This window comes from Symphalangus syndactylus, chromosome 9 (genome assembly GCF_028878055.3).
Source record: "Symphalangus syndactylus isolate Jambi chromosome 9, NHGRI_mSymSyn1-v2.1_pri, whole genome shotgun sequence".
Taxonomy (NCBI): domain Eukaryota; kingdom Metazoa; phylum Chordata; class Mammalia; order Primates; family Hylobatidae; genus Symphalangus; species Symphalangus syndactylus.
The window spans coordinates 126,476,101-126,494,423 of NC_072431.2; the positions used below are offsets into that span (position 1 = coordinate 126,476,101).

The 18,323-nt window shown below is 37.1% G+C and overlaps 1 protein-coding gene across 12 annotated transcripts in view; it reads left to right on the plus strand.

Annotated features, from left to right (window-relative positions):
• The window catches only part of MPDZ (multiple PDZ domain crumbs cell polarity complex component), a 183,235-nt gene that overhangs the window by 19,887 nt on the left and 145,025 nt on the right, over positions 1-18,323 (plus strand). For all 12 annotated transcript variants that reach the window (XM_055294247.2, XM_055294252.2, XM_055294253.2 and 9 more), the window contains exons 2-4: positions 4,906-5,065; positions 9,108-9,180; positions 11,649-11,815. In XM_055294247.2, coding sequence (XP_055150222.1) covers positions 9,165-9,180; positions 11,649-11,815 — 183 coding nt within the window. In that variant the 5' untranslated portion in view covers positions 4,906-5,065; positions 9,108-9,164. The remainder of the gene's footprint in view (positions 1-4,905; positions 5,066-9,107; positions 9,181-11,648; positions 11,816-18,323) is intronic.

Genomic DNA, 18,323 nt, shown 5'->3' on the forward strand with positions numbered 1-18,323 from the left:
TGGATCACCTGAGGTCAGGATGACCAACATGGCAAAACTGTGTCTCTACTAAAATTACAAAAAAAAAATAATAATAATTAGCTGGGTGTGGTGGCAGGTGCCTGTAATCTCAGCTACTTGGGAGGCTGAGGCACGAGAATAGCTTGAACCTGGGAGGCGGAAGTTGCAGTGAGCCGAGATTGTGCCACTGTACTCCAGCCTGGGTGACAAAGTGAGACTCCATCTCAAAACAAAAAAAAATCTAAACTTTTTAAGAGTAGTATGGAGGGCTCTCAATAATTCAACCTTTACTCACATCTCCAGGCTCATCTTCTCTGTCTCTCCTTTTTCGTCAGCCCCAATCCAGGTACTGTATAAGAAACTACATGCAGTGCTCAGAAGGTACGATGCACTCTTGCATTTATATGGGGAGCTCTTTCATCAGACCTTCTCCCCCACCTATTCTTTAAGACTCTGTGCTGGGGTCTGTGACTCCAGGAAGTTTCCCTGACTTCTCAGTTAAGCTTGGGTGTCCCTCCTTTGTGTTCTTGTATTTTAATTGTTCTTTTCCTTTCATTCGCTTGTACGTGAGTTCCCAGATTGTATCATCATTTCTCCAATTCTGCTACTACACAACATGCCAGTCATGTAAGTGCCCCATGTGTGTTTGCAGAATCAGTAAATGACAGAATTTGAGTCCTTTTCTACTCCCTTGACCTTCCCTGCATTTTCTTTTCTGAGACAGACTCTTGCTCTGTTGCCCAGGCTGGAGTGTGGTGGCTCGATCTCAGGCTACTGGGGAGACTGAGGCAGGAGAATCGCTTGAACCCAGGAGGCGGAGGCTGTATTGAGCCTCCATCTCCTGGGTTCAAGCGATTCTCCTGCCTCAGTCTCCCCAGTAGCTGGGACTACAGCATGTTCATTTCAGGTAATTTATCTGGTAGTTTCATAAAGAAACAACAAGAATATTAATCAGTATTTGAAGTGTGTTGTGAAGTTAAGTTTCTTTAATACTTGATTTTCTTTCATTTTGGTTGGCAAAATGGAATTAATACATCTTATTTTCATTGAATAAATTTAGGAAGATTTATAAATGTCTACTTGAAAATAAAAATTGTGTTCATGAATGCTTTTTTGATCAAAGCGTATAAAAATGAGGGAGAAGTTCAGAAGAACAGATGCTAAGAAAAGGCTGAGTGATTTCTGTTGGATGACTACATGATTTGGTGGGTACTGTGACATTTCTATACTTTTAGAGCTATAGTACAGTAATGTTACCCAAAAGTAGGAATTATGACTGAAAGTGTAAGTATTGCTGTTATGGACAGTTGTATTTATGAAAAACTACTTGCAGTTGACTACAACTGTGCCTTTGTCTGCTTACTTCAGGTACTGCTGAGGCAACTATGAATGATAGAAATGGTAAATTTAAATGCAATAACAGATGCTGAGCAACTTTGACAAGCTGCAAGCCATTGAAATAAGCCCTTTTAATGTTGTATTCCTTTTTCAGTCAGAATTAAGATAAGTAGAAAATTGTATGCATTTGGGGCAGTTTCTCTTCATAGAGTTATTTTTAGCATAAAACATATTTTCACTTGTTAGTTGCCATATAATCTGCATTGAGCAGAATGATTTGTGTTATGTTTCAAACGCTGATTCTCTAGTTCGTAAAAGCTGTGCCTACATGTTACCATTACAACTTGTTGAAATGTAAAATGATTACTCAGTTAATCAGTTCCTATTTCTAAATAATACCAAATATTCTGTTTTATTTTTATCCCCTGCTGACACTAGTGTTACCAAGAAGTTGTTGGAGAATCATATGGTCACAGGTAAAATCTTTGAGGTTTATTAAGGATTAGGCAGCTCTCTCATTATATTAAAGTTTTACAGGAAGCGTGAAAGCTAAAATGATTTTATATGTTTTTATTTCTAAGCTAGCATGAACATAGTAGGATTGTTAGATAAAATAACAGATGTCCAAGTTAAGTTTGAATTTCAGATAAAATTGGATTTTAGTATAAATATGTTCCAAGTATGGCATGGGACATACACTAAAAAATTATTCATTTACCTGAAATTCAAATTTAACTAGCATCCTGTATTTTTAGTTGATAAATCTGGCAACCCTCTATTAAGATATAAAATTTGACAAACACAAAAGTAATGCAGTGCAAAGTAAGATTATTTCAGTGTCCTTCAGCCCTGCCATATCCCACTATCAGTGTCTTTGAAAAAGTTGCAGAATAGTCTATGCTTCTATAAACATACACCTATCGATTTTTACTTACCTAAGCAATTACCCTCCTCCTCTTCTGTACAAAGTGTAGCAACTTAATACCTTGTTCTGGATCTTCTTTTTTATAAATTTGGCAATATATTTTCACCATGTGATTTTTGTGAGACAGTTTGGAAAATATGGGGTAGTGTGATAGAATTTGGGTTTTAAAATAAGGGACTGTAGGGTTCAATTCCAAGTTCTTCCATTTACTAGCTGTTTGACCTTGAGTAAGACCTTGACCTCTCCTTTTCTCTGTTGTGTTATCTGGAATAATGTGTCAGGAACGGGAGGATATTGTGGGGAGCAAGATGGTCAGAGTCCCCACATGCATGATGGAACGTGTATACACTGCACTTGCCTTAGCACTCTGGTGCCTAACAGATACTGAATTAATTGAGCTGTTATTGGTATGTCTTGTGGTTCTGAGAGCTAAGCCTATTGGAAAGATTTTAGATTCAGTTATTACCAAATAGTGATGTGGCCACTAGCAGGATACATGAACAGCAGCTAGAGGGAAACTGGTATTTTTTCTGTACCAGATTTGAATACAGTTGTCCCACGCCTTGAAACATGGGGGATACATTCCAAGACCCCCAGTAGATGCCTGAAACCAAACATAGTACCTTACCCCATATATACAGGTCTGTGTTGTTTTATTGAATTTTGTCTTATTGTGCTTTGCAGATATTGCATTTTTTTAAAACAAATTGATGGTTTATGGCAATTCTGTGTCAAGTAAGTCTATTGGTGCCATTTTTTTCCAACAGCATGTGCTTACTTTGTGTGTCACGTTTTGTTAATTCTTATAATATTTCATGCCCTTTATTATTCTTATGTCTGTTACAGTGATCTGTGATCAGTAATCTTTGATGTTACCATTTTAATTATTTTGGGGTGCTACAGCCCTGCACATTTAAGATGGTGAACCTAATAAATGTTGCACATGTTCCAACTGCTCCATCAACTGGCCGTTCGCATTCTTTTTCCCTCTTCTGAGGCCTCTCTATTCCCTGACACAGAACAGTATTGAAATTAGGCTATTTAATAACCCTGCAATGGCCTCTAAGTGTTCAAGTGAAGGGAAGAGTTGCATGCCTCTCACTTTAAACCAAAAGCTAGAAATAATTAAGTTTAGTGAAGAAGGCATGTTGAAAGTAGAGATAGGCTGAAAGCTAGGTTTGTTGTGCCAAACAGACAAGTTGTGAATGCAAAGGAAAAGGTCTTGAAGGATTAAAATAGCTTCTCCGTGACCGCATGTAAAGCAAAACAGCCTTATTGTTGATATGGAGAAAGTTTTAGTGGTCTGGATAGAAGATCAAATCAGCCACAACATTCCCTTAAGCCAAAGCCTCATACAGAGCAAAACCCTAACTCTCTTCAATCTGTGAAGGCTGAGAGAGGTGAGGGAGCTGCAGAAAAAATGTTGGAAGCTAGCAGAGGTTGGTTCATGAGGTTTAATGAAAGAAGCCATCTGTATGACATAAAAGTGCAAGGTGAAGCAGCAAGTGCTAATGTAGAGGCTTCAGAAAGCTATCCAGAAGATCTAGCTAAGATCATTAATGAAGGTGGCTGCACTGAACAACAGATTTTTATTGTAGATAAAACAGCTTTATATTGAAAGAAGAGGCTATCAGGGACTTAAATAGTTAGGAGAAATCAATGTCTGGCTTCAAAGCTTTAAAGAGGCTGACTCATTAGGAGCTAATGTAGCTGGTGATGTCAAATTGAAGCCAGTGCTTATTTACCATTTCAAAAATTTTTAGGGCACTTAAGAGTTATGTTAAATCTGCTATGGCTGTGTTCTCTGTAAATGGAAAAAGAGTGGATAACAGCACATCTGCTTATAGCATGGTTTACTGAATATTTTAAGCCCACTGTTGAGACCTACTGCTCAGAAAAAGGTTCTTATAAAATATATTACTGCTCATTGACAAAGCATCTGGTTATCCAAGAGCTCTGATAGAGTTTTATAAAGAGATGAATGTTGTTTTCATGTCGCTAACACAACATCCTGGACCACAGAGTAATTTTGACTTTCAAGTCTTATTATTGAAAAAATACATTTTGTAAAGTTATAGCTTCTGTACTTAATGATCCCTCTGCTACATTAGGGCAAAGTAAATGGAAAACCTTTTGGAAAGGATTCACTACTTTAGATGCCGTTAAGGTATTTGTAATTCATGGGAGGAAGGCAAAATATCAACATTAGCAGGAGTTCGGAAGAAGTTGATACTGAAACTCTTATGAATAACGCTGAGGGTTCAAGACTTCAGTGGAAGAAGTCACTGAAGATGTGGTACAAATAGCAAGAGAACTAGAATTTCAAATAGAGTCTGAAGATGTGACTGAATTGCTGCACTTTCATGATAAAGTTTGAATGAATGAGGAGTTGCTTTTTATGGATGAGTAAAGAAAGTGGTTTCTTGAGATGAAATGTATGCCTGGTGAAGATGTGAACATCCTTGAAATGAAAACAAAGGGTTGAGGCTATTACATAACCTTAGATGATAAAGTAGGAGCAGGATTTGAGAGGTTGTATTGTGGGTAAAATGCTGTCAAACAGCATCACATGCTACAGAGAAATCTTTCATGAAAGGAAGAATCAATCAATGTGGCAAAGCTCATTGTTGTCTTATTTTCAGAAATTGTTACAGTGACCCCAGCCTTCAGCCACCACCACCTGTCAGTCAGCAGCCATCAACACAAAGGCAAGACCCTCCTCCACCAGCACGAAGACTACGACTCACTGAAGGCTCAGCTGATCACTAGCACTTTTTGACAGTAAACTGTTTTTTAATAAAGGTGTGTAGATTGTTTTCCTAGACATAATGCTACTGCACATTTAATAGACTACAGTGTAGTGTAAACATGACTTTTGTACACACTGGGAAACCAAAAAAGTCACGTGACCCCTTTTGTTGAGAGAGTCACTTTATTGCAGTGGTCTGGAACTGATCCTGCAATATCTCTGAGATATGCTTGTACCATGTTTTTTGTTTTTTTTCATTTTTTATTCTTAAATACATACCCATGATAAAGTTTAATTTACAAATTAAGCTCAATAAGAGATTAACAACAACTAATAATAAAATAGAACAATTACAACAATATACTGTGTATGCTTAATTCTCTTTGTGTTGAGGGATTTAGTACCTTGAAATGTAAAAGCAATGTTTTTGAATGTACTTTGAATAACGATTTAAAGAGGCTTCTTAAGGGTTTTTCTTAAAATCTTGGATTTTAAAAGTGATTTGTTTAAAGATGTATGGACATTAACATTGCATAAATGCGAATATTCCTGATCTTTCTTTGATAGACCCACTGCTGGTTTCTAATATACATAATTCTGACTTCTTCATACCTTGTGTGAACAGTTGGCTAATTTGACTATCTACAACAGTCTATTCCATTTCAGACTTTATTCATTTTGGGTCTCTATTTCTTCCTTTGGTTTCACTTTATGTAGAGTATGGTCTGTTTGAACTGGGAAACAGGGAAGTTAAATCTTCCTGCTTTCTAGAGGCAGCATATTGTAGAAATTAAATTGTGGACTCTGGAGCTAGATGACTTGTGTTAAGATCCTGGCTCCATCACTTACTAGTGGTGTGGCCTTAGACAAGTTACTTAATCTGTCTGTACCTCATTTTCCTTGTTATAAAATGAGTGGATTGTGTAAGTATTAAAGGACTTAATTGGAAGCATGATTCGAATAGTACCTAGCATGTGATAGGTGCTGTGTGTTTGCTGTTATCATTGCTGCTTCTGCCTCAGCATTAGTGCTGAACTCCTTAGCATATCCATAGCTCATCTCTTTTCTGCCTCTCTGATTCATTATTGTCACTGCTTAGCATGAATTGCCCAGAAAAAAAGAAAGAAAATTCCTCAGAAGTTGGCATTCTTCTGACATGTTGGATCTTCTTTAAGTCATGCCAGTTGGCCATGACCCACTGTTATCACTCAGGTATCCTTAAGTTTCCATATGGTGTTTAGATGGGCAAAAAGGGAAAGGAAATGGTAGTGTGGTGAAAAGGTGACAAGAGGAATTCGTGGCTGCAATTAGAAGGGAATGGACTCAATCTTTCTCAAAAATTTTGTGATTACAGATGAGTTTGTTTATAATTAGAACTGAATCCTCAGGACAGGAGTATCAGGCACAGAAAGGAACAATTTTTAAAAATTCTTATCTTTTTGTCAGGGTTGCTAATGGTGAAATCCCCTGAAAAATCTCAAAAAAAGCTATGCATTTATTTTAGGGACATCCAAGCATAGAAAAGAAACTCTGAAACTGTAATTTTAAAGTCATTGAAATACAAAAGAGTAGAGCTCTCTCATCTGGGAGCTTTTTTTTTTTTTTTTTTTTTTTAACCTTTGTGTATTTTTTGGGGGAAGAAAAAGTAATTCTGTTTTAACATAAATGACTTGTAGGTGAACTTTTGGACAACAGTGTTTTTCTCAATTAGGAACTGCCTACGCTGTACTTTTCTCTGCAGACTTCTCATAAATCAGTGAGCTTCTAAATCTGAGGTCTACCTCCCATGTATGTCAGGAACACTGTCTATCTTTAGAATTAATTTTTCATGTGCATACCAAACACATGTATAATTTTATCCTTTCCAAACGTTACAAACATCATTCATTTATAAATAGAGATTCAGATTCAGAAAAGATAAGTGACTTAACAAGGGCGTATAGCTAGTTGAAATTTAAATTCAGGTCATCAGACTCTCTAGTCCATGCTTTTTTTTGTTGCTATCATGCTTCCTCCTGGGTGATTAAATATACTTTTGTAGCCCTGGGCTTCCTTATATTGGGCATCTTTATTCAGGCAATTCTCCTGCCTCAGCCTCTTGGAGCAGCTGGGACTACTGGCACATGCACCACGCCCAGCTAATTTTTGTATTTTTGATAGAGACGGGGTTTCACCATGTTGGCCAGGCTGGTCTCGAACTCCTGAGCTCAAGTTATTTGCTGGGATTACAGGCATGAGCAACCATGCCCAGCCTTATTTTTTTGGGTGGGGGATAGAGTCTCGCTCTGTTGCCAGGCTAGAATGCTGTGGCGCCATCTTGACTCACTGCAACCTACGCCTCCCTGGTTCAAGTGATTCTCCTGTCTCAGACTCCTGAGTAGCTGGGATTATAGGCACATTCCACCGCACCCAACTAATTTTTGTATTTTTAGTAGAGACAGGGTTTCACCATGTTGGCCAGGATGGTCTTGATCTCCTGACCTCATGATCCACCCGCCTCGGCCTCCCAAAGTGCTAGGATTACAGGCATGAGCCACCTTGCTCAAGGCCACACTTCTATTTAGGTTTCAATTCCAGGTCAGAGCCAGTGTCCTCTTTTCTTGACACAAAGGCACTTTTTAAAACAAGTGCCAGTAGTTAAACAATTTGACATTTGAAATGGAGTTGATGTTTCAAATAGTATATTCTAAATTGGGATAAGGCAAGTCAATACGTACTGTTCTCTGTTATCACACAGAGCTAATTGCAGGCATTGATGTTCTGTAGATCTGCTCATCTATATCACATATTTCCCTTTTTGCCACATGAATTTTGTTTTAAAGAGGTAACAGGAGGCGACTTGTTCTTTCTAAGAGAAATTCCATTTTGTCTTCCAGATGAAAAATGAGAACATGTGGTGGTAGATTTCTTTTCTCTATTAAAGGAATGACTGACTGACTGTCTTCCTCATGATTCAGGGTTTTCTGTGAGGCAAAAGAGAGATGGAACTATGGGGATAGTTGTGCAGATTTGTTCGGCAGCAAAGGCTCAAACGGGTTAGTGACGTGGATGTTAGCAATGCAGATCTCTATCCAGTACTTCAAAGAATCTAGTTAAGTATTGTTAGAGAAAGATGAGATGTGTGGATTGAAGGAGTTGAGAAGATTTCTTTGAATGGGAAAGAGGAGAACATTATAGTCAGGAGAGTATTTTGAGAACTTTTGAAATATTTAACACTGTATGCTCCTTTTTGTTCAGTTTTTCATCTGTGATTTAATGTATTATCTTCCCGTGGTTCAGGTACTGCTTGAGTGTCACATTCATTTCTTTTTTTCTTTTCTTTTCTTTTTTTTTTTTTTTTCTTTGAGATGGGGTCTTGTTCTGTGGCCCAGGCTGGAGTGCAGTGGCATGATCTCGGCTCACCGCAACCACCGCTTCCTGGGTTCAAGTGATTCCCCTCCCTCTGCATCCTGAGTAGCTGGGATTACAGGTGTGCACTACCACACCCAGCTAATTTTTGTATTTTTAGCAGAGACGGGTTTCATCATGTTGGCCAGGCTGGTCTCGAACTCCTGACCTCAAGTGATGCACTCATCTTGGCTTCCCGAAGTGCTGGGATTACAGGTGTGAGCCACTGCACCCAGCCCACAGTTCATTTCTAATAGGTATGCGTGTATTATCTCCTCAGTTAGGAGTGTGAGCCTTTGAGGGCAGGATCACGTTTTCTCCTTTTTATGATTTTGCCACAGAATTTCTTATGTGGAGTTAAGTAAGCTCCTTATTCTATGCTTAAAGATCTATAAGTGAATACAAGATTATAGTGGTCTGTACTGAGAACTTTTTATGGAAATATGTTTGAAACTTCTGTCACCTTATTTAAAATAGAATTTATGTCTTTTACCTGATGCAAGTATTATGGGTAAAATACATACACAGAAGATAATTTTGAATAAGTCCTAAAATGATTATTGTCTATAAAGAGAACTATCTTAAGTTGTATCAACAAGATTTTAATGGTCAAAGGAATTAGGGTTGTATCAAGTGTTCTTTAGAGTATTTAGCTTTAGAATATAAAGTTCTGATAAAACATAACCATTCTATTTCTTTTTTGCACAGAGTTCCATTTTAATTGCTGTTAATCATTTCAGAGAAGAACACTGGACTTTGAAAAAAATGTTGGAAGCCATTGGTAAGACTTATTCTTTTCTGCCTACTTTTATAAGAATTGTAACTTCTCCCCTTGGGATTTTTGACATATGGTGTGTTTAACATAGCAGGATTCTGTCTATAGTATCTAGATTTAAAAAGTTTTTACCTACTAGCATTGTATTGAGGTGATATGTTTCTGTATTTGGACAATTTCATCTAAAGTGTTGTAAAAATACATTACTTATAAGCAAAAATTAAAAACATATTAGGTATTCTTCCAATTATGGGTTTTAATAAAGCTTAATGTAAGCCCAATTCTGATTTATGAGCCTAATTCTGGTTAATATCTATTTCTGGAAAGCATCTGGAAGTTTAGCAGTATTTTTAATACTGAAAGAAGATATTACTTTTACTTGTGGCAGGTGAAGTACTACTGAGCTCTTGCTATTAATTGATAAAGAGAAAACTGTGGCTTAGTCTTATGCTTTAAGGCAGTTTAATTTCTACATGAGATAATTTAGGTTGAAATATCTAGATTTCCCAGACTCTGTTTTTCCCACTGCTCTTTAGTTTTAAAGAAACTAGTTTGTAGAACCAGTTTACAGGTAGATATATCAGGTATGGTACAATACATGCAATTATCTGACACTCTAGTTCTTTACCCTATTCCAGGTAACTCTTTGGGTATGACTAAATGGAAAGTGTTTGGATTTCACTCTGGCACCTTAATCATTATGGCAGATACCTTGATGTCGGTGGGTTTTGAGGAATAGAGTGAGAGTCAGTGGCAGTAATGGGAGAAGGACTTGTTTTTGTGATCATGGGATCACTGTGATGACTTTTGTTCCTGGTATTGTGCTGGTAATGAAAATGTATGTATGTATGTACATTTCCTTCATTTCCCATTTTATGCTAAACCCACATGCTGTAAAGAGTACTAGTCCACATAGGAAAGTTCTTAATAGGAAAGTGGAAAAGAAAGGGCAAATATAGAATTTTTTAAACTGTTGTTTTCTAGTCTTTATTCTGTTTTGTGCTGAGTTGCACACTTTCTAAAAATTGATGTGGAAATTAATATTAGATTTGTATCCTGAGATACCATGGGACATATAACCCAGAATAAGATGCTCATGTGTATCTTTATCATTATTTATTTTTAAAATTCTGCATATGAGTAAATATTGTTTAAGTTTGTGTGTGTGTGTGTGTGTGTGTGTGTACTCATGATCAGCATCAATCCATATTGTAGTTACTCTCTTTCTGTGCAATTTCAGATTTGGTGCTGTAGAAAGTATCTCTGGTGATGAGTCCAATTTTTTTTTTTTTTTTTTTTTTTTTTTTTGAAATGGAGTCTCACTAACTCTGTCGCCCAGGCTGGAGTGTAGTGATATGATCTCGGCTCACTGCAACCTCCACCTCTTGAGTTCAAGGGATTTTCTTGCCTCAGCCTCCTGAGTAGCTGGGATTACAGGCATATGCCACTACGCCCATCTAATTTTTTTTATTTTTATTTTTTAGTAGAGACGAGGTTTTACCATGTTGGACAGGCTGGTCTCAAACTCCTGAGCTCAAGTAATCCACCTGCCTCCGCCTCCCAAACTGCTGGGATTACAGACATGAGCCACCGTGCCCCGCCGATTCCCACTTTTTAACATTACTGGGATATGGCAAATACGTTTAAATAGATATACCTGTTAACATCATGATTCTAAGTAATACATCTGAACAATCTTCATTAAAAAAAAATTTTGGCTTCACATATAAGAGTGTGTAAGTGTATATGTTTGTGTTTCAGGGAAAGGTTTTTAACTATTATTTGTGGTGGAAACTGGCGTAAGTATGCTTGTAAGATGCTAGTAATATAATTACTCAATATATTTACTTTTAGCAACTTTATGTCTGATTTGTACAGTGTTCAATAATTATTTGAATTGATTTGGTTCGAAGCAGATATAAATATGCTATTTTGTTTGCTATTTAATTTTGGAGAAAGATACTTAAAGTATTAAAAAGTACTCAGTTTTGTATTTTTGTACTGCATTAAAAAATGTGTACTTTCTCTACAGTTTTTTTTTTTGTTTTGAGATGGAGTCTCACTCTGTCACCCAGGCTGGAGTGCAGTGGCCCAGTCTCAGCTCACTGCAACCTCTGCCTCCCGGATTCAAGTGATTCTCCTGCCTCAGCCTCCTGAGTAGCTGGGGTTACAGGAGCGCACCACCACGGCTGGCTAATTTTTTGTATTTTAAGTAGAAACAGGGTTTCATCATTTTGGCCAGGCTGGTCTCAAACTCCTGAGCTCAAGTGATCAGCCCGCCTCAGTCACCCAAAGTGCTGGGATTACAGGCGTGAGCCACTGCATCCGACCCACTGTTTTTTTATTCAATTTAAAAGAGACAATTTTATGCACTCAACAGAAATAGTTTTAGAATTTCTACAAGATGGAGTCCTCATAGGCTGGACGTGTGTTCTTTGAATCCTATTATTGACAAATGCTGCTCTTTGGTATAGACAAAAATCGGGCCCTGCATGCAGCAGAGCGCTTGCAAACCAAGCTGCGAGAACGTGGGGATGTAGCAAATGAAGACAAACTGAGCCTTCTGAAGTCAGTCCTGCAGAGCCCTCTCTTCAGTCAGATTCTGAGCCTTCAGACTTCTGTACAGCAGCTGAAAGACCAGGTAGGACATCATTCACCCAAGCAGGCATTCACGGCACGGCATAGATCTTGTGAAAGGCCTGTGTTTTTCTGAAAGGCTGATTTTTCTATATGTTAATGAATAGTTAATGAAGTCATTTAAACTTCCAAATGAGACATTCAGATTCGCTGTGGCTTTTTTCCTCCTAGTTATTTTTGTAATGCTTGTTGCTGTATATTGTAGATGATATGACATTGTGTTGAAAGCTGTGTGGATGCTGAAGAATGAGTTTCTACAGGAAAAACGGATGATAAAAATATGTTTAGGATGGTTGGCTGTAGACTTTCCATTATCACTGAGGCTCATTGTTCATGTGATATTGCTCATTCAGATTCGGACATTCAGTGTACTTACAAGATTTCAGATAAGCCTGGATTTGCATGTGTAATCATGTGTATGAGGAAGGGAAATCACCTCTATTTTGACAGTAAAAGGAATAATTACATTGTCATCAGTTAGAGGAATTGCAATTCTCACTTCTTTAAAGAGTGTAAGTAGCAATTGCTTCTATGACAGCTCAGATGGTGATAAACATTAGAACTTCTAAATGTAACACAGTGCTTTTTTGTTCTGTAAAAATTATGAGCATTAAAAAGTCCTAGCATTTATATTAAAATTGAAACATTTCACAATGACAGAATGAAAACTGAAGTCAGATGTTCTTTGAACTTACTTAATTTAATCACCATTTCTTTGCTTTAAAAATATTTTAAAAATGTTGTCTTCAAGGTTTGAAGTCAATCTGATTATGCCTTCAATCCAAGTTAGTTTTCATTCTAAGGTCTTTAGCATTAATTTAATGGTTATAGATGACTTGCTAGCAAATATTCTGCCTTATAAGGTTAAAAATGAAAGTTGAAGATTAGTTTCATAATTGAGTGAAAGAACAGCTCCAGTTAAAAAGAACCCAAAGTGTGGCTAATGCAAAAGAACAAATAGTAATAAGAGAGAATGAATTTGTTTAATGTCATATAACTTCTTAATCTAAATATTTCGTAGCAAAAAAAGTAAATCAAGAAGAATCTTCACAAATACTTTTCTATAGTAAATTTCTATTTAATGGTTTTAAAAGTCGTGATCATGAATTTAAGGTGTTTCTGTTATATGTAGTTGTGTTTGTCTCCTTTACAAGTTATTGAAAATATTGATTTTATTTATTTTTATTTTTTTGAGACAGAGTCTCATTCTGCCACCCAGGCTGGAGTGCAGTGGCACCATCTCGGCTCACTGCAGCCTCTCTCTCCCGGGTTCAAGAGATTCTTCTGCCTCAGCCTCATGACTAGCTAGGAGTATAGGTGCCTGCCACCACGCCCAGCTAATTTTTTTTTTTTTTTTTTTTTGAGACGGAGTCTCGCTCTGTTGCCCAGGCTGGAGTGCAGTGGCGCAATCTCGGCTCACTGCAAGCTCCGCCTCCCGGGTTCACGCCATTCTCCTGCCTCAGCCTCTCCGAGTAGCTGGGACTACATGCGCCCACCACCACGCCCGGCTAATTTTTTGTATTTTTTAGTAGAGACGGGGTTTCACTGTGGTCTCAATCTCCTGACCTCGTGATTCGCCCGCCTCGGCCTCCCAAAGTGCTGGGATTACAAGCGTGAGCCACCGTGCCCAGCCGCTAATTTTTGTATTTTTAGTAGAGATGGGGTTTCACCATGTTGGCCAGGCTGGTCTCGAACTCCTGACCTCAAATGATCTACCCGCCTTGGCCTCCCAAAGTGCTGGGATTACAGGAGTGAGCCACCGTGCCTGGCAAGATTGATTTTCAGTACTGGTTTTCAGAATGGATTGGCAAGCTTTTGGAGAAATCAGTATCCCAAATAAAAGCATAATTATGTTGTGGAAATTATCTGCTTTTTCAGAGAGTGTAAAGAAGTTGAACAGATATCTTCTATTCTTAATATGTTATGTGAAAACGTGATTAGAATGAGAAGAAAAGTTGAAACAAAAAGAGTGCTAGCAAGTGTGTTGGGATATACCACTGGCCCAATGAGATAACTTGAAATTTCCTTGTAGACAGTCTTATGTAAAAGGAATAGTTATTTGTGCATACAGTGTCTCATGAAAGGAGGGGACAAATAGGCTTGCCTATCAAGCTTGTTTTACCGTTTCCATATGGAAGTAGAATATGGGCTCTAAGACTATTTAGGTCCCACGTGATTCAGATGAAACCTACTTGGAAATTTGTTGAGACTGAGACCAACTACAGCATGATCTTATTATTTTGTTAATGATAGACACTGATATATTTTAAGACTACATAAATTGTGAGGTCTGTGAATTCTATGGGGCATGTCTTACATGTTTTTGGACTTTGGACTTCTTGGTCACATGTTCATATACGGGGAAAACTAATACTGAAAGGGACCAAGGAAAACACCTAGTTTATACCCTGTAGATTACAGTGGCTTAGAGCGGTTAAGTGACTTGATTATAAGAGTAGAGTAGAACTAGAACTCAGTTTTCTTTGGAGCCTGTCTCACATCTTCTTCTTCTTCTTCTTCTTTTTTTCTTTTTTTTTTTTTTTCAGATCATGTAGAGCAGTTTATTCTCAATGCTATCCAAAAGTCCCCTTTTCTTAATGTAAAAATATTAATGGAAGTATAACAAAATACACAGATTCATATATGTACAGCTGAGTGAATTTTTACAAAGTGAACCACCTGGGCACTCAGCACCCAGATCAAGAAAGAGAGGATACCACAACCTTAGAAGCCTCTTTGTGCCCCTTCCCGGTCAATTACCCTTGCTATGGGTTACCACTATTCTGACTTCTTTATTTTTTATTTTTATTTTTGTATTTTTAGTAGAGATGAGGTTTCACCACGTCGGCCAGGCTGGTCTCCAACTCCTGACCTCAGGTGACCCGCCCATCTCGGCCTCCCAAAGTGTTGGGATTACAGGTGTGAGCCATTGTGCCCAGCCCTATTTTTTATTTTTTAATTTTCTTTTTTTCTTTTTTTCAAAGGTAGAAAGTTGATCCCTAGATGCCAAGAATTTTCTTTTGTTTAAAATCATTAATAACTTTTTACAGTGTCTATGATTCTTTTTTTTAAATCTCCATTCTTTACTAATTTAATTCCATTTGTTTACCAGATTCTTTCTTACATGAGTAAAAATTTAAAAACTTATATTATTTTCTATTCTAAAATTTAAATACTCTAGACTTTTGTCATGTCAGATTTAAATTTTCTATGTAGTTTACCAACTGCTGATTTATTAATATTTATAATTTAATAAATTTGAGGAATATAATTTAATTAATAAAATTGAGGAATATAATTTAATTAATTTGAGGAATTAAATTTATTCTTTTAAGCCTGTGGCTACACAAATCTGACCAATGGCTAGCTTATATTTATTGCCTCATACCTTACCTGTTTTCAAATGTATAATTTTATATGCATGACAGCTGCAATTTACTATCTCCATCTTTTTTACTATTACTAGAAAATGTGACCCTCTGATTCTCCCTCTCCATCAGTCTCCTGTTTACTTTAGAAGTAAAGGGACTGAATAATTGAAAAGCTTGAGGTATATGCAGCATATTGGAGAACATGATCATATTGTTGCATTAATGACAGATGCTGACATACCATGTTGAATTAATCCTGCAATTTCTTCCCCTCAGATCCTTCTCATTACTTCTATTCAATAATGTTTAATTTTTTCAATTTGCTTCTTCAGTATTAAGACTGCCCTTAGAAATCAAACTGTTTCCCTTTGGCAAATTAAACACTTGACAGGTGTGTAACTGAGAGGGCAAAAAAGCTATGCCCTGAAGGGATGTGCTATTTAAATATTGTCAAAAATATTAGCAGGTCTGAGAATATAATTGATGTCTCTGTTTAACTCTGCCACATTGTGTATTGTTCTAACGCCAGCTAAAAGGATGCATGCTATTAAACCTGAATAATCTCTAATAGCTCTGGTTCATTTCCGTCGCCTGATTCCTGTTTAAGTGAAGAGAAAAAAAAAAAGAACTGTGACTGTGTGTCAATGATCTGTCAAATGCAAATTCTCAAGTAGTGTCCTCACTGTCACCTAGTCATCACTGCTAATCACTACAGGGCTTAATGCGTATTCATGACAAAAATCCAGCTATTGTGGGGGAAATAAACACGTTAGCAGTTTAATAATAGAAACTTGTCAGCCTTGAGGATATTGGATTTGCATATTTATTCTATGAAGTTTCTCCAGTCCAGTATAGGTGGATGCTACTTTCTTGATTAATTAATTGCATTGCCTTAAGAATTGACCAGTGGCACTAAATTAATCTTTTTACCCTGAATTATCTGTAGGAAAACTGAGAATTAAAATGATTAATTTCAATAGAAATTTAGGACCAATACTTAAAAATCGACATTGCTAAGATTATTTTTAAAGCTACGGCAACAGATACCAATTCCAAGATTGGAGAAATAATGTAGATAACTCAGGCTGCAAAAGCTGCTTAGATAGCAAGTAAACCTCAGCACAGAATATTCAGGAGTTCTCTCCTTGTCAATGACCTTCAGACTTTTTGGAGTGTGGCATTCTATTGTTTTGTTGTTGGTGTTTGTTTAATATTTCCAGGTTTCTAGTTCATCTACTTTCCTCCCAAAAAGTGTAGGCTTACACACATATCATCTAGATGCATAATGTGTATGCACACGAAATTAAGGCAGATTTTTCTTTGGAAATTTTATGACAACTCTTGATATAACTATAGAGATGCTGTGTTAACATAGGATCAGGGTTGAAAATTACTCTTAAATGTTGATTAGAGTAATTAGATCTTTTTTTGAAATTTTTTCATGAAATGAGATCTTCGTGATGTAAAATTTTGGTTTTATATTTCTATGTAAGTTTTTGCCAATTACATTTCAAAAAGAATTTGAAGCAACTTCTAATGGCAAAACTTGTTAAATAATGAATGATTCAAATGTAAACCGAAACAAAGACCAAAAAAAAATCACGTAACTAGATACACCAAAGACCTCGGGTTACTAAAATTGAATATGTCATTTAATTTATTTCCTAGAAGCAAAGCAAAAAAAAAAAAAAGAGAACTGAAGGACTATGTATTGTTCCATGTGGGATTCAGTGAACCAGTTTTCCCTTGGCAATGGGTGGGTTATCTCATGGAAGCTCATATTCTTATATTCATTTAATAATCAACCTTTGTTGAACATCTAAAATTAATAAAAATACAAAGAATAATAAGATGGAGGGTCTCACTATCTAGAGGGGAAAATAGAACAGAAAAAAAGCGAAGAAGGTGAATAGTAAAGAAGGAAAGAGTAACTTTGTCTAGAAGAAAACCTCACAGTGGAGGCAACAGCATGGAAAATGGGTCTTGAAAAATGAGTTCTGCAGAGTTGGGGGAAATGATTTCAGGTAGAGAGAGCAATGTTTACAGGGATACAGAGCAGTTCACAACAGGATTATTTTATGCTCTCCATTCCCAAGGGAAACTTGGCAATGTCTCGAGTTAGTTCTTACTGTCATGACTGGAAGATAAGGGAGCTGCTACTGACAGGAAATGGGTAGAGTTCAGGGATGCTGTTAAACATCCTTCAATGTACAGCATAGCCTCCTACAGCAAAAAATGACTGGGTTTATAATGTCCGCATTGCTGAGGTTGAGAAACCCTGGTATGGAGCCCCATGTAGACCTATATTATCAGAGTCGTAGATTGTATGAGGGGTATTGGCAGGAGAGGAAACTATGGAGCCAGACTGTGAAGAACCTTTTCAAGTAAGATGTTTTATTTGTTGGTTGGTTAATCACCTTTGTTCTTTTGCATTTTTTTTTTTTTTTTGGATATTGTATTAACTTTGTCTTTGAACAGTTCTAGTATATACATTATTTTAGCAATCATTTTGTTTTTTATTTCTTCACATTTTTTAACATGATAAAATTGTCCTAACAGGCTGGATGCAGTGGCCAAGGTGGGTGGGTCACCTGAGTTCAGGAGGTCGAGACCAGCATGGTCAACGTGGTGAAACCCCATCGTCTCTACTAAAAATACAAAAATTAGCCGAGCGTGCTCGTGCATGCCTGTAATCCCAGCTACTCGGGAGGCTGAGGCATGAGAATCGCTTGAGCCTGGAAAGTGGAGGTTGTGAGCCCAGATTGCGCCACGGCACTCCAGCCTGGGCGACAGAGCCAGACTCTGTCTCAAAAAGAAAAAAAAAAAAAAAAGCATCCTAACATAAAATTAAGGTAGTGGTTTTAATGCCATTTTGATAAGTGAGATCTTCAGTTATAATTGCGAAATATAGTAATTGTTCTTTAAAATAATGCTTCTTTCATCTTGCTAATTCTAAGAATACAGTATCACATCCTAATTTACTAATGGTTTTTCTGCCCAAGGCCACACAAGTAATGTACACTCTGTGAATTTTTTTTTCTGATGCTCAAAACAGGAGCAAATTCTAGAAAACCTAGAGATGTAGGTAGTCAGGTAGTCAGTGTATACTTCAGAGGTTCAGCTTCAAATATCTGAGGTAAG